The following is a 22,611-nucleotide window of genomic DNA, read 5'->3' as shown; positions in this document are numbered from 1 at the left end:
TTTTATGTTTGATTCTGGATCGAATGGATAGCCAGTGTAGGGTACAGATCAGCGGGGAGGTGTGCTCTGATCGTGGTACTCTAAGTAGGATCCGAGCAACTGTGTTTTGAACTTTCTAAAGTTTCTGGAGCAGATTTTGAGATGAACCAGACAGAATTGAGTTACAATAATCCAGTCTTGAAAGTACTAATGAACACACAAGTGTTTTAGTGGCATCAACTTAAAGATATTTTCCAATTGAGCTGATGCGTCTCAGCTCAAGATATGCAGCCTTGCATATGTTCATGACATGTTGGTGCAATGTGAGAGTACTGTACAGAGTAAGACCTTGGTTTCGTACTGATTGTGTGAATTTAATGTTGGTGTTGCTGATATTTATTGTTTGAGGTAAAGGATGTGCGTGACAAAGTCTTTCTGCTGTGATCAGAATGGCGTCAGTTTTATCATCATTCATCTGCAGCATGTTACATGTCATCCATGATTTCACATCAGAAATGCACCTCTCTACACCTTGGATGGTAGGATCAACTTCAGTTGGGTGGCTAGATTTGTATATTTGGGTGTCATCAGCGTACAATTGGTGAGACACTGGATGACGATCTATGACACTTGAGAGCAAATGAGTGTGCAGAATAAAGAGAACAGGTCCTAGAACAGACCCCTGTGGAACACCACAACATACATCAACTGGGTTGGAGTGTATTCCATTTTCAGATACAATTTGTGTCCTGTTGACCAAGTAGGACTTGAACCACAGTAAGGATGTTTCATGAATGCCAAATACATGTAATACAGAAAGGGTCCTACAATCAGTCTGTCAAATTTGTTTTAAATAATACTGATTTGGAGGTCTTCGTTCTAAGCATACCTAGAAAAATTACTATACTGATCACTCTAGACAACATTTGAAGCAAATATTTCATCCTTACATCTGACACTATATTTTTGGTAGTGACAGATAGGCTAAATATACTCACAATCTTTGAGTAGAATTATTAACCAGAACGAATTTAGAGGGTTGAACTCTCAATAAAAGATGGTATACAACATTGCAACGGTTCTTGGTCGACATTGGAAACAAATGCAGAATACAATACATTATCTCCTCTTTTCTCGCATGCAGAAAATGCGGTATATAACTTTGTTACAGTTTCTTGTCTGAAAGGGTATTTTTCTTGACTGCTCTTAAAAGGTACAACAGACTGACATTGCTATAATAATAATTTCATTATCTTCATTAGCCAAGCAAATGACTTAAAATGTTCAAACTCCCCACTTTTGGGACAAACGTGGTAATTCTTACGTTCTCCAAAATAACACCGCTACAAAGCAGCATAATTTGGCACTATCTACTTCGTTTAGAAAATTACTACATTGGTATCGTCTGTAAACTTCAGGAACGTTTTTAGAGTAAATGCCTCTTTAATTTGAAGCTAAATGCAAAGTGTGTAATTAAGCTTTAACTATGCAAAGGAAATTATTCTGAAAAAAAATATATTTACTTGGCCTATAGTACATGTAAGGCATTGTCATTAAAGATACAAAGATCGTTAAAGACGAGAAAGATGTTCCGAAAAGTAACGTTAATGAATAATTGTAGATTTGAAGATATTGCACTATTACAGATGTAAATATGTCACATCTTCCTGATTGTGAATAACCTACTTAAATTATGTGTTTCTAAGGATGCTTTTGAACAATTGGTTACAACTGATAGCCGTATATCAGTTTCGTCCCCAACAACTACTCATATGGCTTCATTGTTTGTTCATTACACCCGTCTCATAAAGCTGATCTCTCCTGTTCTTGGCATGTTGATCAAATAACTAATCGACACATTTTAATATCTCAAACAAAGAATGGTGTTTATGTTTCTGTTGGTGACGATTTCATTTATAGGATTCAATAAAGCAAACCGCTCCGGTGGCCTAGTGGTTAGAGCGTCCACCTTGGATGCGGAAGGTCGTAGGATCGATCCCCGGCCGAGTCATACCAAAGACAAAAATGGTACTAACAGCTGCCTCGCTTGGCACTCAGCATTATGAGGTTATTGTTAGGACTGGTCGTCCCGGTGTCAGGATAATGTGACTGGGTGGGACATCATGCCGCATGTCTGCGGCATGGTAACCCAGTGCTAAACATCACTATAAACTGTCACACTGCAGACATCGTAGTGATATGACTGAAAAATTGTTAAAGCTACGTTAAAAATTCAAATCACACACACACACAGACACACACACACACACACACACACACACACACACACAAAATAAAGCAAGCATGATTAGTAATCTTGCGTGGACCGTACATTTAGGTGAGAACAACATACACTAATAATTGTGGTTTTATCATACTCTGCATATACAACAATCTTGTTAATAATAATTCTAATACTTTTGCTGATAATAATAACGATAACGATGGTAGTTCTTCAAAATCAAATTTTGAAAGGTGAATCTATCTATAACGCCACCTAATGTACAAACCCCAATTCGCTTTTCCCCGTGAATGACCGCTAGCGACAGGTTTAATTGTATACGCAATTTATATTACAGTTATAGGTACCATCTTTTACTTTGCTCAAAAAAAAAATGTGAAAGTTATTTTTTTACAAGACTGCCATGCAATGAGTGGAGGAATATTAACAAAGGGCTACAACTTTGACACAAACTTTGGTAATCGTGGCTTGCCCGTACGTGGAAGATGGTGATTATAACTTGCTCCAAAATTCATAGCAGACAATTAAAGATTCTAAGAGAAGTTGAATTCACAAGATTGTGTGACAGTCGGACGGACATAAGGAACTGAGGATAGGGTACACAAAACACTTATTTGTATTATATGAGAAAGTGAAAAATGGAATAAATACACTCTAGAAAACCTTAAAATATTGTCGATTTTGTTTATTTCCATAACGTTTTGCAAGGGTAAAACGATCTGCAAAATAACCGTGGTATGCACACATGCAATCCAAAATTTAGAAAGATGATTCTTCACTGTAACAACAATAGCATATCGATAATCCATTGTAAAATGAAACGAACTAGAGTAAAATTAAGAAGACATTGATATTTTGCATTAAGTCGCCAACATTTTGAGAATCATATAATATCAAAATATAAAGTACGTCAAGAGTAGGAAAAGATACTAATCAGATAAAGTGACCCAATGCATGAATGGTGCATGCAAGATTGACTACTGCAATATTTAGTAAGTATTTGAAACATAATACCGTTCATATTAATCTCTTCTGCTGAATAAATGTTCTTAAACTTTCTGAAGTTCAGAACAAATATATATATATATATATATATATATATATATATATATATATATATATATATATATAGTTTTACGAATCCTAAATATGGCGACACGATGAAGCACTATATTATACTGATCTAGTGACCCATTATATCCAGCCCCTCAACTTACATAGTAAACATGTAAAAAATAATGTTGACATTATGATTTTGTGTCAGTAGATAGGACAGTGTGAAAATGTATTGTTCATCTTCCAGCATAAGGATTGGAAAAAATAGATCATATTTTGTTCTTTTTTAACTTGAACTGGGCTGATGGTCAATACCACATTTCACACAAATAAGGTAGAATGGTTGTACACTTTTCATATTCTTGTTGATAGTCATCTCCGTGACTTTGAATGTATGTGCTTGTTTATAAAAAAATACGCTGAGTTCTTGCATGAACGAAATTTATGTATGTGCATATGTATGTATGTATGTATGTATGTATGTATGTATGTATATATGTATGTATGTATGTACGTATATATGTATGTATGTGCCTGCCTGTCTGTCTATGTGCCTGGATGCATGCATATATGTCTTTCTGTTGTCTGTTTGTCTTTGAGTCTGGTTGTATATATGTATGTATGCAAGTACGTATGTATATATGTATGTACGCATGCACGCACGCACGTACGCACGTAGGTAGGTATGTATGTAGGTCTATATGTATATATGTATGTAGGTAGGTAGGTATGTAGGTGGGTAGGTAGGTAAGTAGGTATGTAGGTCTCTGGTGATCAAAGTGATTTCAAATTTATCAAAAATTATTTGATAAAAAAAATGAATGGTTGACCAGTCAATTGTATAACTGCATGCTATGCAGTGTTTAATTATAAAATTGTATATTCGCTGCCGCCAATGTACAATTATATGTATGTTTTTTCCTGTACGCTGCAGTTACTTCGCTCGGGAATAATTATCGTTCTGACTAGAGTACTCTGTACTTATCTCATATGTTGAACTATTTTATTGCTTTTTTGTTTGTCAGTGAGCTGCATAGCGTCAGAGGAATTATCAACAGATGGATGAAAATAGCTTTGTCGATGACATTTTGAAATTTTGAGTCCTATTCAAAAGGATGACATGACATCATTACAGAATCAAAATCTAAGTCTCTTTACATATGATCTGCTCGATATTTTTATTCAGTGACTCAATCGTCTGTGACTTTACTATGTCTATTCTATATTTTTTATTGAATAATTAAGACCAATACAACGTGAACAGAACTGACTGCACGTAGGATAGACCATGGTTGCATACAATATAGGTCATGTATATTTTAACGAATAGCCTACGTAACTGGTACACATGAAAGTTACAGAGAAAATACGCATTAAAATATTTTGCATAATGAGTTTGGTTAGTTGTTTTATTACCAGTGCATATCTTATTCTTTCCTTTTTATTATTGTGATAATTCAAGTAAATGTCAATAACAGCTTAATTATGACTAAGTAATTAAGTTATATTTTCTAATTCGTAACATTCTGCATGCCTAACAGATTTCTAAAACCATAATTCTGATTGCACTAAAAAAAGTCAAGATTATTAGCATGTGTTTTAGAATCCTTACCAAAGACGTTTTCGTAAGAAAGTTCATTAGCGATGGAAATGGACGCAATTTGGAACAATCTTAGAACAGGAACACATTTTTAATTTAACTCTTGGATGCAGCAATAATTTATGTCAGCAATTGTACTTACAATGCTTTCTTTAAATTTAGTATCAGAGCCATCGTTTAATGTCAGCGTCATCGGTAGAAATGGCACAAAGCCATGTAGTTCAGCTCTCGATGCACGGGTAAAAGAAAAATATATTGTGGTGTGTGGACTTCCACTTTATGGACAGATAATTAACATTACATTTCAAGGACGAAATACAGGATCAGCTCTGTGTGAAGTACAAGTATTAGCAGGTAATAAATTGAGGGCGTCAGCTTTAAAGGCGAAGGCCTACAGTTGTAAATGTTAAGATTATACAGTAACATTCTTGATTCACTGCTTCTCTCATCATTAAAGATTTGTATATGTTAAGTTTGTAACTTGAGCTACAGTACTAAAAATGAAAAAAAGTATAGCCAAATGTATGCAATTCCAAGTAACGACAGGGAACTTAGCTCTTGAAAGTCATGAAAGGCAAAACGATACTGAGTTTTGAGAAACAGATTAATATGAACACTACATTTTTAAATGTGAGCCATCTAATATGATTGTTTCTACCTTGACATCACTGTTACTCTTGCTGCTGACGCTACAGTTAACGCCACGAATGGATATACTTATAATAAACGATACTGAAACACTAATCTTCCCTTCTCCTGTCTCGTCTTATTTCGGTTATTATTATTATTATTATTATTATTATTAAAGGAAGAAATCTGGCATATGGCAAACCTACTAAACAGTCAAGCACATTTGAAGCATACTACTCTTATCGAGCAGTTGATGGTGACTGGATGTCTGGCAACTATACATTGGCAATGAGCGCCTGTACCCATACAAATGTGTCCATGGATCCCTGGTGGATACTGGACCTTGAAACGTCAGTGATGATACAGTGGTTTCGTATTTACGACAGAGACAATGAGGGAAACAGAGACCGTAAGGATGTATTTCTTGATAATAGCTTTTTATTATATTATAGTAGGTTTAATATATCTTATTAATCATAATAGAAGACAAGCTGTAATATGACGATCTTCATTAAGATAGTTGTATTATTGTATTCGCATCTAGAAATCACGTCAGGGATCCAAATAAAGTTCATTATGCCTAACCTGAAGTCGAATATAGAAAATAGCTGTAGTATGACAAGGAAGGAGAAATGTCGGGTGCCTTCATGAGCAATCCCTTTGTGATTAGGGTCGTATACCGCCTTGTGTGCGCAATAATTACCCGCAACAGGAGGAAGAAGTTTGAATACAAGGCGGTAAACTCTTCTCTAGCGCTACGTTAAGAGTTTTGTAAGCAACAAACGGCTTTTTACTGTTTTTTTTTTTTAAATTGTTTATGAATCATTGGATATATACGCAACATCTATCACATAATACATGCTTACCGTATTGAGTTTTCGCACAGAAAAACATTCCTCAAGCAGCAGCTAAAATTTCGATTAATTTTCAGTTTTAATGAGTCTTGGTAAATTTAGTAAAACATATAGCATATACATTGACAGGTTTTGAGAACTCTAGAACTATTAGCATTTTCCGCAATTGTTTCACCGTTCTGCCTTAGTTCTCTGTTTGATTCTCTGCAACAATTAAACATAATATAAATATTTTAAGGCCCATGCTACTTAGTACTCCATAAACTCCAATTGTTTATACGATAAAGACACAATATTACATATAACATGTGACAAGAAAATGCATGATAAAACAATGTTTTTTGTTTTCTTTTAATTTTGAAAAACTTGAAACGAAAAATATTTAACGTTTCAGTTGTCATGCAAAATATTGATCACTTTGATCAACTATTAGATGGAGTGCAGATCTGCAATAAATTTTTATATACTATTCGGAGAGATAGCGACATATAGAGACACAGAGAGAGAGAGAGAGAGAGAGAGAGAGACATACACACACGCATACTGAAACAGAATGATCCAAAAATAATGTAAAGGTGTTAGAACTGTTAAAGATTCTTCTAAAAATAGACATTCATGTCAAATAGACTGACGTCCTAAAATGAGCTAGACAAGCTTAACAGTATTTCCGTTTAATGCACTGTTGATCAATGAGAGTAGAAAAGCCTTTAACACAGTCATGCAATGTAACTGAACTAGATCACTCAAATTAAAGTAAGTATCAGTTCAAAAGCACAATTTGAAAAAATGTGTTGATCACATGTCCCTACCCCACCTCTACCCCGTACAAAACTTATAAAGGAATTGTTTATAATAGTAACCTGTGAATAGTAGAAAACGTTGATAATGAGCTTTCATAATTACATTCCGTTGATTTCCGTTATTCTCCATTAAAAAAGCGAAACAGAAGACAACCTTAGTTCCTTTTCCACCTATCAGTATTTGAATGCAATTTTTGAAGAAAAAAAAACATTCACATGATCTAACATTTATATAATGCCCTTTCGAACATTGTTATATTTTAAAGATATTGTGACTTTCAGTGTTAATATTTTAACCATAAAATTAAGCAAAAACCCGCATGAAGGTGTTATTCCATTCGATTATGAAATGATGCCAATTATGATGCAGAATATCGTAATTTTGGGTCCGTCGAGATGCAAGGAGGTGGCAACAACTATACATTAAGTACAATTTTGCATTTTGCTTTAATGTACATGGTCGTTCTTTTAAGAAAAAAGGTACATTAAGTTTAAAGATATATTGTAGGATAGTTTCAGCGCATCACGTTAAAGTGTTATCTTTTCTATATTTATCTATTTTCTTTCAGTAATATATAGATTCCGGAATTTCCGTATTTTGCTCAGGGAAGACAATACAAATTTCAAATTAGTCTACCAGGATGAAAACGTCAAACCCCTCCTGGTCACGGAGCCAAGCCTAGATGAAGACGAGATGGCTCGCTTTGTCAAGATTGACCTGAATGGGACATCTCGCATACTGACTCTTTGTGAAGTACAAGTATTTGGAGGTTAGTGTTTTTGTAGCCATTTCATACTTCTTTATGTCTTGGGGGTGGGGCTTATTCATTTGTGTTCTCTTTTAGATCAATATATGATGATAAATGCTGTTTTAATGATGCTAAGGTATCTACCTAATATCAATTTATATGTGGACGTTGAAACGACTTGCATTTCTTTCATGTATATAGTTTCTACCTTTCTTCAAGAAATTGCATTGAACCGTGCATCTTAAGAAGCCAAATATATTTTAGAAAGAGACAACAATGCACACGATTTAGTAGGATATTTGTTTTGATTAACAATGGTTCCTTTTCTACTACTAACGCTAATGCTGTTCACAATGATAATAATGATAATGTTAGCGATTACGATGATGTTATTAATCATATCAAACTATTTATAGGAAGACACCTACATAATATTTAAAGCTAAAGAGATTAACTTGAGATAAAATGATTTAATGTCTACTGTGTGGAAGAATCTCAGTTGAATTTCATTTGCGTGTACCGTCATTAAAGAATTAACCAGTAGTGACAAGAAAAGTTGCTATCAAATCAGCTCTCACCCATTAGACATTGCGTTTCATTCCATACCTTATTAAAATAAATACTACACGCAGGCCATTGTCTGATAATGTGTTCGTACATTTAACATTCACTATAACTATGAACATTCACATAACCATAAATGATTCCACATTATTTCAACAACAGGTATTTGGTCATAAAGATATGCTTTCGAGAGAAAAAGATGAAGACAAAGTTCAGTTTAATATTAATTTGTGATTTCAAAACGCGTGAACTTGTGAATTGAGAAAATATGAATGCAGATTGATTTTGTTTGGTTTTCTTCGTTTAGAGTGTAAGACTCCCTTCTACGGCAACTGCTCTAAACCATGCGGTCACTGTGCCAATGGACGGCCGTGCAACAAACTCTCCGGATATTGTGACATAGGTGGTTGTGCAGAGGGTTGGCAGACAATCATGTGCGACACGCGTAAGCGAATTTCTTACAGCATTAAATTACCTTTATGTACACCATTTATTTGATACCACTGAAATATAATATCTATCACTAAATTCATTTTCTGGATATGTTAGCAATTTTATGAGAAAAAAATTATCGCTTGCGCACATACACACGTATACACTCACGTTGGCCTTATGTGTGTGTGTGTGTTTATATATATATATATATATATATATATATATATATATATATATATATATATATATATATATATATATATATATATATATATATATATATATATATATATAAGACCGCGCCGGTTGCCTAGTGGTTAGGACATCCGCTTCGGATGTGGGAGATCGCGAATTCGAACCTCGACCGAGTCATACTAAAGACTTATACAAATGGAAGTAATACATTCCCGTTTGGCGCTCCGCATTAAGAGCTTACTGTCATGACTGGTCGGCGTTGTATCATGGTAATGTGACTGGGTGTGATATGTTGTTACGTGTCTGCGGCATGATGCCCCCGTGATAGACATCACTGTAAACTGTCACACGGCATATATATATGCGAAATGACGTTAAAAAGCCAGATCACACACACAGACACACACCGACAGACACACACCGACACAAACATACATACACACACACATACTCGTTTAAACGGTAATTTTGGTTTACTTGTTATTTACCGTCCACATGCTCTTATGCCCATCTACACCTAGAACTAGTTAATGTTATATTTTTAAATTAACCTGAACAATGAAGATTATTATTCAGTTATATAAAAGACTTCGTCAGAAATAAGGTTATTTCATGACATTCAAAAATGTTTTCTACTCCTTCTACGAATTACACATGTTTATTGAAATATATGGAACTATTAAATAGTGTCCAGGGTAATACATCATCATAACTACTTTTATATGAGAGAAAACGTATTACAGTGGGCCAGAACTGTATCTTATCTAAAACAACAATGGAAAGCTACTGTCTATTCAGAGGGATCCCATGGTATCTGGTTCTCTTAACACCATGAAAGTTAGCATTCGCCGGGGCTTGCGTGGGCCTGGTGCAGGTCTATTTGAGATAAAACTTGAAACGGCAAGGAACGGTGAATGGGTCGATCCACGTTGTTCGCCCCGCCCCTTTTCTCGATTAATCGAGAGAGGGAGAGAGAGAGAGGGAGAGAGAAACTCTAAAGAGATATAGTTTCGTTCAAAATGCAATGCAAAACAAACTTATCCTGTAGTGTAGAAGTGCATTTTTCTCGTTGATATTTCACTCAATAACGAGTTCAGCATTAAACTAAGTGATTGCATAAGCTCTGGAGGTGGTATGCAACACAAGAAATATCGGGAATTCTTACCCGTTTAAGGTATGCATATACGGAGTAATATTTAATAATGCCAGGGACATCAGTTCGAGAAAGTAGAAAACAACCAATGCAGGTGGAATATTTGTTGCAAAATAATCGTGACTCTCTGTTAAGTTGAAATTTGAAGTTGGCATGCAGGAACTTTACAGAACGCTACAAAGTTGTCAATGCCGTGTTGGATATTTAAGGTGATGTGCAATGTCAGGTCGCTGTGTAATCGATGTAGAGGAATTGTGGGTGGCATGATGGTAGAGATACATGCAAGGAAGCAACTTAAGCTAGTATTGGCAGAACTAAACGGCTTTCAACTTTCACATCACACATAAATATAACATAATGCTAACAAGCAGCCCAGGCTTAACATACAAACATGCTCGACCTGGTCAATTACGTAAGTTACGGCATTCATGTATTTCTACTGACATTCACTACAACATGTTCTGAAACTCTTTAGACTGAGAGATGATATATCACTATTAACACACTGATGTTTGTAATTCTGTATAACGGCCACGTTTAGGTTGAGAAATGGGACGTCTAGGTCTTTAATCGTTTCTATGCCAATGAATTTGACCAGACAGAGCAGCCACCACTTGAAACCAGTCATGCTGCCAGCGAGGAAAGGCATTGCCATACGAACACAGAAGCGACGTTAATCCCAGTCGACGTTACCGACGATTATGAGACCCAAACGGCGCCTGTTTAGCAAATATATGACTAAATTGATATCGATTAGGTAAAATCATTAAACGCTATCTACGTCAGTAAAACGTTTATGGTAATAAAGTATGATTGTATCTATGAAACAAAATACAAATACAACAATAAAATGGAAATTATGATGAAAAACAAAAAATGCAAACAAAAACGAACACTATTGATAATTTAAATCCGGATACCATATTCACCAACTTACACAAAACGTTAGTGTTCTGGCGGTGATGTAGTTAAGTTGGACTGGTTTATCGACGGGGTTTCAATAAGACATAATAACGAACGCTGTAGGTAGTGACTCCCATAAATATATGTAAAAGGTTACCTTCTGATATTATGATACACTAAATAGTATGGACGTTGTCATCTATAGCTCACGTAGTTTAGTATTAACAATCGTGCGAACATAATTTCCATAAAAATATGACTGCGGTTCATGTAACCAGAAGTATTGTTTAAAATTAAAACATTCACAGTTCAATATGAACGTTCTTACAACGAAAGCATCATGTGGCTCCTCCACACTCTTTCCATCCACGCCACTATTTTATTAACCCCAATGCCATCTTGCCAATTATGTTGTTTTGCTGACGAATATATTCCTTTGATGCCAGGCACGTTCCTTTGTTGTGAACGATTTTGCTCCTTTACCATCAATGCATAAACTATGAGGCGTTAGCGCAGGCGATGTCGCCCAGATACCACTATTTTGCCAGATGTACTGTCAATCATATTAAAGTGTTCTACTATGTTATTCTCTAGGTAGCTACGTTCTCAGATTAAAACAAACCAAAACGGCTCGGGTACTCTATAGAATCATCGTCAATACTTGATCATTACGTGACTTCATAGACTGTACGCTGATGAGAAATAGCAACTCCAAGCTCTTTTGTTTGCCGTGGTCGTATATGCCATGCAATGCAGGATATAACTACCATCCTCCACTCGCTGGCACCACACCATAATCGCTAAGTGGAGTACGAGGAATGTCATCACAGTTATTCACAGCATTCCAGTGTGCCACTCCGTCCCACACATCACAAAGCATATCATGGAGCACAAAAAGACACCCACGAACTGCCGTGCAGCCAACGTCGGTAACAACTAACATGCAGATACTGTCATAAAACCAGTTCAGACAGTCCTAAGGGAAAACACACATTCGAGACAGCACAAAGGCGGGAGTTTGCTTGGGTTAAAGAATATAACGATTTTCATATTGACAACATCTACCTACATTTAAGCTGAGTAGGTGCTCTTTGCATCCAAGGGCAAAAGTACAGCTTTGGGGCAGGAAACCCGGCTGGCCGTGAAATCTGAGAGCTCGCACCCACCGAGGGTCCTCTTTGTATATACCAAGCAGACGTTGTGGTCTTAGACAATATGTGCCGGATCGTTCACCGGGAGGAGTGCATTTTCATGGATATACACTAGCATACGATATGTCGACGATACACAACTGTGAGAATGACACCTGATTTTGTCTTAACATGTCCAACGATCTCAAGTCAGCTTGCTATGGACAGAGAACTAGACTGAGTTCACTTCCCGCCCATATGTAGCTCTGATGAAACAAACGTGCATTAACCACAACGTTTTGGAACTAAATAATTATTGCCGAATCGCTTTCACCTTAATCCCCAAACAATGCACGAACGATGATTTTTAGGACCTCAGAAAAATTGACTGGGTGGACATTCTCGGGAAACTAGTTTGTGAATATAAAGGACCTTAGCAACGAGCCATCGGGTAGACGCTTGCCAAAGTTGTCGCTAAAGACATGAAAGGGGTACACTAACGGGAAGCTGTATTATGTGTGCCATTTCATATTAAGAAGGTCTCTTGTTACTCTAGCGGCGTCAGCATCACAAGCATGTGCTGAAACTCCACACATCAATCTGGGTAGGGTTTACAAAAGGAAATGCCCATTGCCGGTCGGTTGACTTTTATCTAAATGAGATCCCCGTCAATATATGCTCTTTCATATTGAAAGGTGTGTCTGCTACCTTTAACTATTATCAACCGCAAGTAGAAAAACTTCCCTGCGACGTTTTCGTAATAGCATGAGCGATAATATCCTCTACACAAACAAAGTCAAAATGTTTATAGTTTTGTTCAAACCTGACGGCTTATAGATTTGGTATATTTGAAGACAGCGTAGATGACAGCGGCGAGTCCCCATGGTAAACATCATATTGTATTAGCTGTTTAACTGAGGTCGTGTAAAAGTCAGAACGTTTGAGGTCGTCGCAAATCTGAGGCACTTCGTCTGTTGGAACGTCGGTCACCAGCTAATACTCTCGCATTTTGGCATCGATATCCTTATTAAATCTATACGGCATGATACTACTTGCAATACCTCTCATTTTTATAATATAAACCTTCTGTGTGATTGAGGAAGAGCATAGCCTGTGCAGATTACAATTCTTCCATAGATCTATCGTGGCGATTTCATTCAGTACCTGTATTTTTCAAGCTTACAACGGAACGAAACATTCGCTTGAGCCATTGAATGAGTAGGTTTTGACGCCTACCTTTTCGATCACACTGGACAACAAATTTTTACAAAAGTCATGTTACTGAAATAAAATTAGTCAATTCTTATCAATTTTTATGTGCTGAACACGAATATGACAGTCAAATTGCAAAATTGGCTCTAGTTTTTTTGTAATCTGCAAGAAATTAATGTTTACATAACGAAATGCATTCCAATAGTAAAAGGTCAACTGTAATAGCCTACCTATAAAAAATCAAGTCATTGACTACATCTTAGATTTCTTCGCCTGTCTCTTGTACAGCTGTTCGGGAGCATCTCTGAGGAGTGTCCAGCAGTAGTTAGCCAGCATTGTAGTGGACCATTTTCCCTGGTATCTTTGTTCCATTGTTGCGATATCTTGATGAAAACGTTCGCCGTGTTCATCACTAACAATACCACAGTTGCTAGGAAAGAAATCCAAATGGGAATGAAGGAAGTGAATCTTTAGAGACATATTGCAGCCAAGTTTCTTATACTTCATCAACATGTCTTCTACTAGTTCCTTATAGTTTTCTGCCCTAACATTTCCGAGGAAGTTTGTAGAAACTAGGCGAAAAGCATTCCATGCTTGTTTCGCGTCACCTTCCAGCAAGTTGTTGAACCGGTCATCTTTGAAAAGCTCTCGAATCTGAGGACCCACAAAAACTCCCTCTTTAATCTTTGCTTCGCTGAGTCGAGGGAATTTTTCATGCAGGTATCGGAATGCTGGCAAAGTCCGGTCAATGGCTTTCACGAAGTTCTTCATCAAACCTAGTTTGATGTGAAGGGGTGGTAGCAAGATTTTCTGAGCCTCAACCAGAGCTGGGTGTTGGATATTCTTCTCTCCAATGGCTACATTCTGCCTGTGAGTCCATTCCTTCCTCATGTAGTGCATTTCCCTTGCTCGGCTATCCCACTCGCATAAGAAACACATGTATTTTGTATATCCTTGCTGCAGTCCCATTAAAAGGGCAACTACCTTCAAATCACCACAGAGGTGCCAGCTGTACTTGTTATACTCAATGGAATTCAGTAGCTGCCTTAAGTTATCGTATGTCTCTTTCATGTGGACAGCATACGCTACTGGAATAGATGGAAGAATGTTTCCATTGTGCAAAAGCACAGCCTTGAGACTCAGTTTCGAAGAGTCCACAAATAGTCTCCATTCTTGTGGGTCATGAGTGATTTTTAAAGCATTCATGAGGCCCTCAATATCGGAACAGAATATCAGATTACTTTCCTTTCTGAAGAAAGGCTCCAATTGCTGGTGGCGCTTTCGATATGCAGTAATTCTGACATCTTCTTCTAGAAGATTCCATTGTTGGAGTCTTGATCCTAGCAATTCTGCCTTGTTCTTTGATAAGTCCAAATCACGAATCAGGTCATTTAGTTCTTCCTGTGTTATTCTGTGTGGGGTTGATGATGCACCACAGTGAAAATCTGGATCACTGCATGCTGATGGACCAGGAGAAGAACAGGTCGACTCACCTTTGTCTTCGTCAGATGAATCAAGAGAATATTCTGCTGGAGGTTCTGGAATAGGAAGTCCCTCACCATGTGGAACTGGTCTCAATGCAGACGGAATGTTTGGGTAGACTATTCTCGACTTCTTTCGCTTCGTTATTCCGCCGGAAAGAGGAGGAACCAAGCAGAAGTAACAGTCATTTAGGTGGTTGCTTGGCTCTCTCCACACCATTGGGACTGCAAACGGCATTGATGACCTTTTGCAATTCAACCACTGTGAAAGCTGTGTTGTACATGTAGCACAGCATATATGCGGAGTCCAAGGCTTGTCTTGGTCACCAACCTTGCATCCGAAGTAAAGATGATATGCCTTCTTCACTTGAGAATTGATACTTTTCTTCTGGTTGGCAAATGTCACTTCCCCACAAATATAGCAAAAATTGTCCGCGGTATTAACACACTTTCGAGGCATTACTGTTCTTTATTGTACGTAAATGGATAAAATAATAAGTTTTATGTAACAGTAGCTTGAACTGTCTCGCACAACGTCTAAAATATTTTAAATGCTGAACCTATCTGATTGGGCTTTATATAGTACACTGCTTACGTCAGCTTCAGCAGCCGCCTGGCATTAGTATAATAGGCCTACACATGTATAGTACACTGCTGACGTCAACTTACTTCAGCAGCCGCATGGCATTAGTATTGCATTGCATCAGAAAATGATGCAATCAACTGTGGATGATGTGAGCATGATGGTATTATGCAATGTTACATCATTATTCCGGATGTTGCTGCAGTCCTACTGGAGAAATTTACACAGTGAAACATAGAAAATGAGGTATATGAATATCTTCAAAACGAGAGCCAATACAAATTTTTCACGGTTATATTCGTGTTCGGCACACCAAAATACTACAGATTAGGGCCTTTTCAAGTCAGTAATGATTTCACTGTTGACCAGTGTCATCATCGTAACGGATAACACGGCTTCGTGGTAAATAAAGATCCATTGATCCCTAATGCACGGTGATAGAGAGATCTTGCATCCTTTCTAATGTTTAGTGATAGTTGTACTAGCTTGAGGACACACTGATATTCCATATGAAATGGGCCAGGATTATGTCTAATAGATGTTGCGTGTATTTATGGTATTAGTCGTTTCATTGGATTCCTAAACGTTACTTTATGTGCTTGCAATTACATTTCTGCTGTATGCGCGCCACAAGAGATGTAAAGGAGGCCGTCTATCAAAGTCATGTCGCTCCAGAGAATATAAGATAGCATCACCTCCTGCTGCTTCACAGAAGATATTGTTTCAGGTTTTCATCTCATTCCAACGTTGTTTCATTGTGACGGCTAGTAATTTACCAACAAGTCCACTTAGGGTTTTAATCTGTGTGACTTGTCTCACTTCCTATATTTGTTGCGCAGTAGACTGTAATGTCACTTTCGTTTGTCCGCCCTCTATCAAGTGGTTTTACATCCGACTTCGGCTTTGTGTTTAATTTATTGTTGTTGTTCTTAAAATTATTACGCATATATGAAAACCATGTCAGATGTAAGTTGGTTCTAAGATATTTCCGTATTGATGATATTCGACAATGAAGTCTACATAACTCGATCCTTCTCCAGATCATGCGTGACACATTTGTGGTTATATATGCACAGAAAGTGGCTTAAACTGGGAGGGAGCGGACGTCGACGCGCTTCTCGCTACCGAAAACCTGGAAGTCTCGTGTTCTAGAGCTCTCATCCTATATAGTGTCTCTCAAATATTCATTTTTTTAACATCAACAGTCATGGTTCTCGCAAGATTTTTGTGATATTTCGTTGAGGGCTTAACTCAATAACTTGAAGATAATGTAGACTAAGATCCCAAATTTAAGATGCGTCTAGTAGATTACAAAATATTAAGCCGCATTACACTAACTCATGAGTGGGGATGACAAGCCAGTAAAACACCGATGGGTCCGTTTGTCCGTGCGCATGAGTGTCTTGCCAACACTCTCCTCTCTGAGAAATGCATAGGCCTCTGCTCATATCTCTGGTGTGTTGATGTTACCTTCATCCATCGCTTCCCTAAATGAATCGTTGTTTTTCATGTAAATGAGAGGTTACTAATGAATCTGCTCGTGAAAACCACGATGAACAACGTTGTAATGCTGAGATATTATCAATAAACATATACCGAAACATGTGCTGGCGAGTAGACACGAAATGACCACGTTGTATTGTGAGCTGTGCAGACAAAAAGACTTTTATGTATGCATTTTAACAATCAGGTCTCCTTGAAAGTTTTCACTGTATCCATTTTTGTCTTCGCAAGCGTTTTCGATGCGTCATCCTTGTAGGTGTATTGTGTGCTCGTCCTTCGCCCACATTTCAAGGATGTGGGCAAATATGTTTTAGTAAAACGTACGTGTCTTAGGGCCTTTCCCCAATGCTGGCACAATAGATGCCGCAAGGTATAGCTTTTGTTTCAATTGCCCTCGATTGTCATCAGCACCTTGTAAATAAGGCTTCCAAACATGCATTACGCGATAATTCAGCTCTCTTTGCCTCATCCTAGAAGAGCCAACTTAATCGTTCATGCTTTACCGGCATCCTTATGTTAATGTTCCACACGAGGTTGCTGCTTTTTTCAACACCATATGGGGAAGGCGAAGCACAATATGTACGGCTGCCAGATCAGTATGTGAATTCTGAGTGTGGCACGCCATCAAACTCCAGAGAAATGCAAATAATATAGCTGCCTCCTTATTTCTGTTCTGGATAAACCTTCCATTAAACTATAAAAAAGCAAACGAACGTAAGAGGCCGTCTGAAAGGCCGAACTGGTATTATGGCCTCTGATTATTCAGCAGCTAAAATTGAAGCCGCACGTAGACGTTTCTCCCAAATGCTAGATCCGAAAATGCATTGAGATCGGTGGTCAGTGCATACACGTATGGCAGCAGCGTTTTTCATACTCTGATAGGCTATGTTTGCCCGCTCTTTGTCTGTGAATTAAACATGGGCATCTTCGAGACACTTTTTCTCATTGCCCTCCAGCTTTCTTCTGATTTTTTCGAGGATGGTGCGAGTTTTATCATGCTGGTACGGTTGCCGTCCGACAGCGTTGTGAATGCCAAAATAGTTGTGCATAGCACAATCACAGCGTTGCCATTGAGGGTTCGACCTTCTGACAAGCAGCGGGTTTTTTTTCGATGGTGCTCGAGTCATTATCTACCTTATCCCTAGCACTCAGCAAAGAGGTCCACATGGGTCGTCTTTGTTTCTGTATTAAAAAATGCTCACAAGTGATGCTATCAGCAGTCGAGTGTCCTTCTGTTAACATGTTCAAATGTTTCATTGTGTGGCACTAGTACTTATTAACATATAGCTGATGATTTTGAAATGGCCAACCTTGGTGGCGGTGAAGGCTATGTGTTGCGAGAAGATGACAAAACCACTTTGCAATTTAAATGAGCACTTTAGTTACATTAGAGGCGATAAAACAAATCCATTCAGCGATCAGACATAACCAAGGAGTACGAATGAGTGACATATCCTGTGATCTACCAGAAATACGGCTTATTGGTGCAGCTCGCAGAAAATGTGTATGATATCGGCAAAGAATATACAGCACTGGAGTTAGAGTATGTATTGAACATTGAGGTTGATGCTTACCGATTCAGACTGGAATGGAATGCGGACTAAAATAAATGGACATCAAGCAATGTGATTCTCAGAATATCCAAAGCAGATATGCCATCTCCTGAGTATAATTTCTGTTTCGCAATCATAATAACGGCCAAAAAGACTATCATCAGTGAGTCTGGGACTCGACCGCCACAACAATAAGAAACCTTGGCAATAAACTTTCCTTCAAGGTATGAAGTGTCCTTCATCACTAGTAGCATCAGCAGTCAAGCTTTGTTCTTAAAAGACTTGCTGTGTCGAATCAAAATAATTGGGAGAAATCAGATACCATACCTTCAAACAGAGAGCTGATATTATTAACACTTTGCTAGAAGACTTATATTGTATTATGGTGTCGATATAATCAAACATTCAAGATGCATACACGTCTGGGTTAAAAAAGATATCCTATGATCAGAGACTAAACAGCGATGCGTTCGGTACAATATCTGAGAAGATTCAGTTGGTTTTGATGATACCACACTGACAACTGTGTCTCTAAGACCCGGTGTGGCAGTGATTGGAATATTATCATCTATCATTTCGTCCCACATTATGATGCTCCTGGAGATCTCAGTTTTAAGCTGTGGTCTGGTTTATATACCGCTGAATTTTATTAACCGTCGACTATGGACTAAAGCTAAAAATACACGATGAAATCCACTTCTTGACCTAAACAGCTTAATGGAAACTCAGGCCACTTATCTAAGGATCTACGAGATAAATCTGTCACCGAAGAGTTTGAACACGTCATAAACGAAGTCGAATAATATAAAACCATAACAATGAAATACAGTCTTTATTACACAAGGTATACATTTTGAATGTAATTGATGAAGTGGAGAAGCATAACCAATAAAAGGGCAAACGGTAGCGAAGAAATTTCAAAATTTCTTGCTAGAAATGTATTGTACCTTTATGTTTTCATTAAGACGGCAGAAAAACGGAATGACAATTTTCAGACAAGATGCCTTTTTTCAGCACACCTCTGGGATATGATGCGTTTCCCAGTGTATAGACCAAGCGCTGACGCGTCCTTAACTTCGAGCCATATCGTTTTGTCATTAATGACACTACATACACATCTCTGTCGCTCTCATACGCGCTACTTCGCTTGCATTCATTGTGCTTAATAAACCAAATTGTACTATATTTCAAAATGGCTGCACATTAGTATGCAATACAATACTGCCGACTAACGCAATCATAAGTGACACCATACATCGATGGCTAAAGATTGGTGTGGTGCTTTGCAACTTCTGTGCCAGCAGTTACTTGAAGCGTGGCCCTGGAATGGCTCAAGAAATGTAATAACAGTTTTGTGTGCGATGTACCAACAATAGATTTTTCAGGATTGAACGGTGTGAAGTAACTAAGGAACATTATATTTTTCAACATTTTAGTCAAATGTTTACAAATTAAAAGTGTTCGATGTCCGTGGTAGGAATTCTTGAAAGGATATTATCTCTGTCTATATTACCTCTCAGATTTAATGCAGAAATTGAAAACTCAAATACAAAATGGCTACCTGGATGTTCAGTGCCGTTTCTCTTTGTTCATGGAAACAATATACAGTCCCAATAGCTCAAGCTTCGTTTTCGATGATTAGTGTGTGGTCTGTAGATGACGATTATACTTGAATGTAATGTTTGCAGCATAAAATTGTATAAGACTTATTATCTAAACTCCTTTCAATGCTACGACGAATTATTAGGTATTTTGTATATAGAGGCGTACCATAAATGACGCCACTTTTGTCTTAGTCACTAACGTAATTCATTACTTAGTAAGTAATAAATCGTGTGTTAAATGTCAATCTTCATCAAAAACCTAAAGTTGAAGTTCTGTCAGGACTGAGCGGTGTCGTGTTTAAAAATTATATTTTATATCTCGTTATGCTACTTTTGGATAAATATTTGATATTTTCTTTTCTCAACGCACGGGCGCAATGTACTGTTCAGCTCGTGTTAGAGTTTACACATCACATTTTTACAATAGATGTTCGACTGCACGAAATGTCAATCGAGAAGCAACAGCTGGATTTAGAATTTGTAAGAGAGGTGAACGTCAGTGATAGAAGGTATAAGTATTCATTGTTCAAGTGTCTACTAGTGCTGGCAGTTAAAGTTTTACAACAAAATTTAGGAAACAATCGTCGCTATGGACGGAGAAAACACTTTATTCCGTGGGAAATCGCTAATGTCTGTGAGCTATGAAGCAAAAGTTGCGATATAGTAAAGAGACGTTGCGGATAAATACAAATATTATGTACCCGTAAAAGTATCCATAAAGAGAGTTCATGCCTAGCTGCATAATTATGGTTCACATATCGAGTTCAAAAGACACTGAGCGTACCTGCTAATAACATACACATTTGACTACGGTTTTGCAAGGAAAAGAGACATCCCCTGGCTGCAATATAACACCGTAATAGTCTTTGATAAACCCAGCTTCTAATCACTGACGAAACTGTCTGTAAGTGCGTAGAACCGGCAACGAAACTCAAGTGCTTAGTTCTAAATGAGTACATGTCGTCACGGTATGTTTCAAGGTTTGGGACTGCTTTACATATTATGATGTGAGCAGCAGGGACGGTGAACAGACTCTAATTGGTTCACCAGTATTTCTTCAAAATAAGGCTTCCTGGAAAAAATCATTAAACAATTATCGTATTTACTAAAAATAAGGCTTCCTTAAGGACTATTTGTATTAGTCATAATAAGACGATTTCTGTGACAAGTTTGGAGTCTCACCGTCCCTGCTGCTATGAATTTCATCCATATATTTTGTCAAGTCCGATTCGATATCGTGTTCGAGGATCATGTAAATTTATTGTTATAAATCAATGCGAAGATAATTGATCTTGGCTGAATAAATGTCTTAATTCAATTATATCCATGTCACCGCTGCACCAAGTTTGATGAATATTTCTCAATATGTGTGTGTCAACTCCATTAAACACAACTTAAATATTACAATTATCCCTAATTACCTTAGGAATCTGTGTATACCGCTGAGTAACATAAATAAAATCAGTTTTTTATGCCTACCTCGAGAAAATATTCTAGCTGGATTTGATTGTTTGTCTAGCATCACATCATCGTACTCGACTAAATTATTAATAAATTCATCAATATAATCAACTGATGGCGCTTCATTAATATCAGCAATAAATTCGATAATATCATCATCGTGATCATTTTAACAATCTTGCATTTTCATTAAAATCCTTAAGTACATCATAACACAGGTGATCGTCAACTGATGGTGCTATTAAATAAAATTTATCTCATTTTAACCATCTCATTATCAAGTTAAGCAACAACTGTGTCTTTCCACTACCAGATGGACCTATTATAATCATTCAAATAGAATTTGGTAACGCGTCATGATGTTTAACCGGTTCTAGGTTTTTTGTCGCGGACAAATCAATTACATTCATGATATAATTATACTATGGATTTACAGTATGTAAAATGTAAGATGCGTACTCCAACAATTGGTCTAACTACGGTTACAACAAAAAATAAAAGATCAGCTGCTACGGGTAAATGTGAAGGATGCGGTACAAAGAAATTTAGATTTATTTTTACTTATAAAAAAGCAAACAAGGAGGTGATATTGCAGCAAAATTAGGAAAATTACCAGGAATTTATTGGGCTAAATATCCAGGAGAAAAACATCTTCCAGGATATAGTTATTGCAGTCCCGGAACAAGACTTGATATTAGACTTGACAATCAAGACCAATCAAAATCAGGTGAAGAACCAATAAATCTTATTGATAAAGCGTGTTATGTTCATGATATTTCTTATCGAAGTAATGATCTGCAACACAGGCATCTCGCGGATGTAAAAGTAATTCATACATTGAATTCTATTCCTGATAAATCCTTCAAAGAAAAATTAACCAGTTGGTTAATAAAATCCGCGATGAAAGGTAAATTAGCGCTAGGT

The 22,611-nt window shown here is 37.2% G+C and overlaps 1 protein-coding gene across 1 annotated transcript in view; it reads left to right on the top strand.

The window, feature by feature from the left end:
• Positions 1–11,825, top strand: part of LOC149798463 (uncharacterized) — a 54,271-nt gene extending 42,446 nt beyond the window's left edge. Inside the window, exons 4-8 of the mRNA XM_089960183.1 lie at positions 5,040–5,231; positions 5,686–5,916; positions 7,731–7,931; positions 8,782–8,919; positions 11,755–11,825. Of these exons, the coding sequence (XP_089816309.1) occupies positions 5,040–5,231; positions 5,686–5,916; positions 7,731–7,931; positions 8,782–8,919; positions 11,755–11,825 (833 nt within the window). The remainder of the gene's footprint in view (positions 1–5,039; positions 5,232–5,685; positions 5,917–7,730; positions 7,932–8,781; positions 8,920–11,754) is intronic.
• Positions 11,826–22,611: the final 10,786 nt, after the last annotated feature.

This window comes from Sinohyriopsis cumingii, chromosome 6, assembly GCF_028554795.1.
Source record: "Sinohyriopsis cumingii isolate HCF-2022 chromosome 6, ASM2855479v2, whole genome shotgun sequence".
Lineage (NCBI taxonomy): Eukaryota > Metazoa > Mollusca > Bivalvia > Unionida > Unionidae > Sinohyriopsis > Sinohyriopsis cumingii.
The sequence above is the reverse complement of the archived record's forward strand: the minus strand, read 5'-3'. Positions and strand labels throughout refer to the sequence as shown.